The sequence below is a fragment of the Temnothorax curvispinosus genome, unplaced genomic scaffold (genome assembly GCF_003070985.1).
Source record: "Temnothorax curvispinosus isolate PA1 unplaced genomic scaffold, ASM307098v1 QBEX01004632.1, whole genome shotgun sequence".
Classification (NCBI taxonomy): Eukaryota; Metazoa; Arthropoda; class Insecta; order Hymenoptera; family Formicidae; genus Temnothorax; species Temnothorax curvispinosus.
The window spans coordinates 1-2,524 of NW_020214412.1; the positions used below are offsets into that span (position 1 = coordinate 1).

A 2,524-nucleotide genomic window follows, 5' to 3' on the forward strand; every position below is an offset into this window, starting at 1 on the left:
ATGTCTGAGTCTAAATTTGGCCACCAAAAATAATTTCTTGCCAATTGTTTCATCTTGACCATGCCCATATGTGATGAATGTAGTTTTTTAAGTACATCGCCTTGTTTTTCTGGTATGATTACTCTCCCAGCAAACGCAAAAGGATTAAAAGATATTGAAATTTTTTAATACTTTTGAATCCCTTTTTTGGCAGAATTAGATGAAATTAGATGGGATTCGAAATGAGATGGTCCAATCCCATGGAATCCAAAAAAGAAAAATTTCAATTCCATCCAATCCTATGGAATCCGTAAAGGTTATGAAATTGCATTAGATGGTTTAGAAAACGTCTCGCGCCTTTGTTGGGCGACCAAGCGCCGTTGTTTGTCGGTGAGCTCTTGTGTATGCCTAAGGGCATTACACGCACTACTGCCGACGGGCAATTAGCCCGAAAATGAGATTTGTAAGATCTGTCAGGCACCGTAGGGGGTCCCTTTACATAGCGGTCGAGACGAAACTTTGAACTCGAGAAGATGCCCCGGCGATGCGACGCCTAGCGGCGTCGACGTGAACTGCCGGTAATGCAGATACCGCGCGGGCGTGTACTATTGGTGGCGCGTACCGCCACAGAGTTCAACACGGACACTTTTCAATCCCTATCCTGGCATTCAATCGTATTCATTTTATTGTCAGAATAGACGGAATTCAATGGAATTTAATACGGAAATTTTTAATTCCTAGTTTGGCATTCAATGGTATTCATTTCGTTAATGGAATCAATGGTATTCAATGGAATTCATCACGAAACTTTCCAATCCCTAACCTGGCATTCAGTGGTATTCATTTCGTTAACGGAATCAATGGTATTCAATGGAATTCATCACAAAACTTTCCAATCCCTAACCTGGCATTCAGTGGTATAATATTTTTGTGTCGGAATTGGATGGGATTCAAAAAAGACAAATTCTTTCCAAAATAAGGAATTCCATGATATTGAAACTATTTCAATCCCTTTTTTGGACAGAATGGAATTCGGAAAGTCCTTAATAGAATTCCTGGCAATCCCGTTTTAATTCTTTTCAATCTTTTTTCGTTCTGTATCCCCAAATCAAACACCCTTTCTCTACACTTAATTTGTTTCGTTTGTTATACAAATTTTTTTCTTTTGAAGATAATACGTCCGGTTTTAGCCATTCGTTTTTTAAAAACTTAACCACCTTTTTTAACAATGAATCTGTGGCTGTGTGAGATGCTACTAATGAAAAATTTATGGTTCGTGTACCATCTTTAATATAATTTATACAAGTAAATTCTGTCTCAAAAACTGACGTATTGTCTTTGATAGGTAATTTTGACAGTGCATCGAAATTGCCATTAGCTTTCGATTTCACTACTTCGATAGTATAGGTATAACCCAATAAAAAATACATCTTTGTAATCTACTATGTAACATATTTGACATGTTCTTATTTCTAAAAATGAACTTTAGGGGCTCATGATCGGTCTTTAAGATAATGGAATTACTATAAATGTATTGGTAGAATTTTTTAAAACCAAAAATTATTGCACTTGTTTCTTTATCAATTATTATTGCCCTGTGCAGTTCACTTTTAGGAATTATTTTCGATGCAAACGCTATTGAGCGTTCAGTATTGTTCTCATAACGATGAGATAATATCGCAGATAGCCCGTATTGGCTCGCATCGCACGCCAATACAAGCTGCTTATCCGGATCGTATATATCTAATACTCTGTCAGAAGATCCCGACGACGAAACCTTGCAGGTCGACGAACGTTGGTGCGGGCATGAAGAGATATCTCTCTTTCTTCGATGCGTGAATCGAGAGGAATGACGCGCGTTTCGCGACACTCTGATTTTTATATTCTGCTCCCCTTTTTCCCCTCATAAATTTGTATCGGGAGTTAAAGAAAGAAAATTTTCGTCGACGTTGCCGCGAACACTCAGACTATTTTGCGCACTACGTTGGTCAACGGATTGTACTCGATCACGCGATCGTGTATGATGAGACAGTACGCGGAGGTATTCGGCGGTACATTCTCCATGCAATCGAATTCTAGTCTGACATCCACGGTGGCGTTTTTGACGGATTCGTTTTGTCGAGAGCAATCGATGATCACGAACGGGCCGTTACGTAGAAAAGTCGAAACGGTGAGACTCGGCTCGAGATATTCGTATCCGTAATAGCCCTTGCAGAAACGCGCGTACATATCGTAGAGAATCGCCCATCTGTGTTTACCAAAGTCCAAATTCAAATCGTCGTACGGATAGACTTCCGAGTTTAGGTAGAGTTTCACGTTGGTCAATTTGCAGTCGTCGAATCGGCTCGTGTCCGCGGACATGACGTTCTTCCGACCCGTTTGCAGAGCAAAGACGACGTATCGCGGTTTCTCGAGCTGAGTCGCGGTCTTAATGGCCCACGAGTGCTTGGTCGTGTTCTGCAACAGGGGATACTCGTACAGATCCCACGAACGGAAAGCCATACTTAGATATCGTCCGTTTTCCAAGGCGCGCAGCATCGACAGC

At 40.8% G+C, this 2,524-nt stretch overlaps 1 protein-coding gene across 1 annotated transcript; it reads right to left on the reverse strand.

Annotated features, from left to right (window-relative positions):
- Positions 1-1,941: 1,941 nt before the first annotated feature.
- Positions 1,942-2,481, reverse strand: LOC112453714. The gene has a single exon (XM_025014620.1). The coding sequence runs from the start codon at positions 2,479-2,481 to the stop codon at positions 1,942-1,944; it is 540 nt and encodes a 179-aa protein (XP_024870388.1).
- Positions 2,482-2,524: the final 43 nt, after the last annotated feature.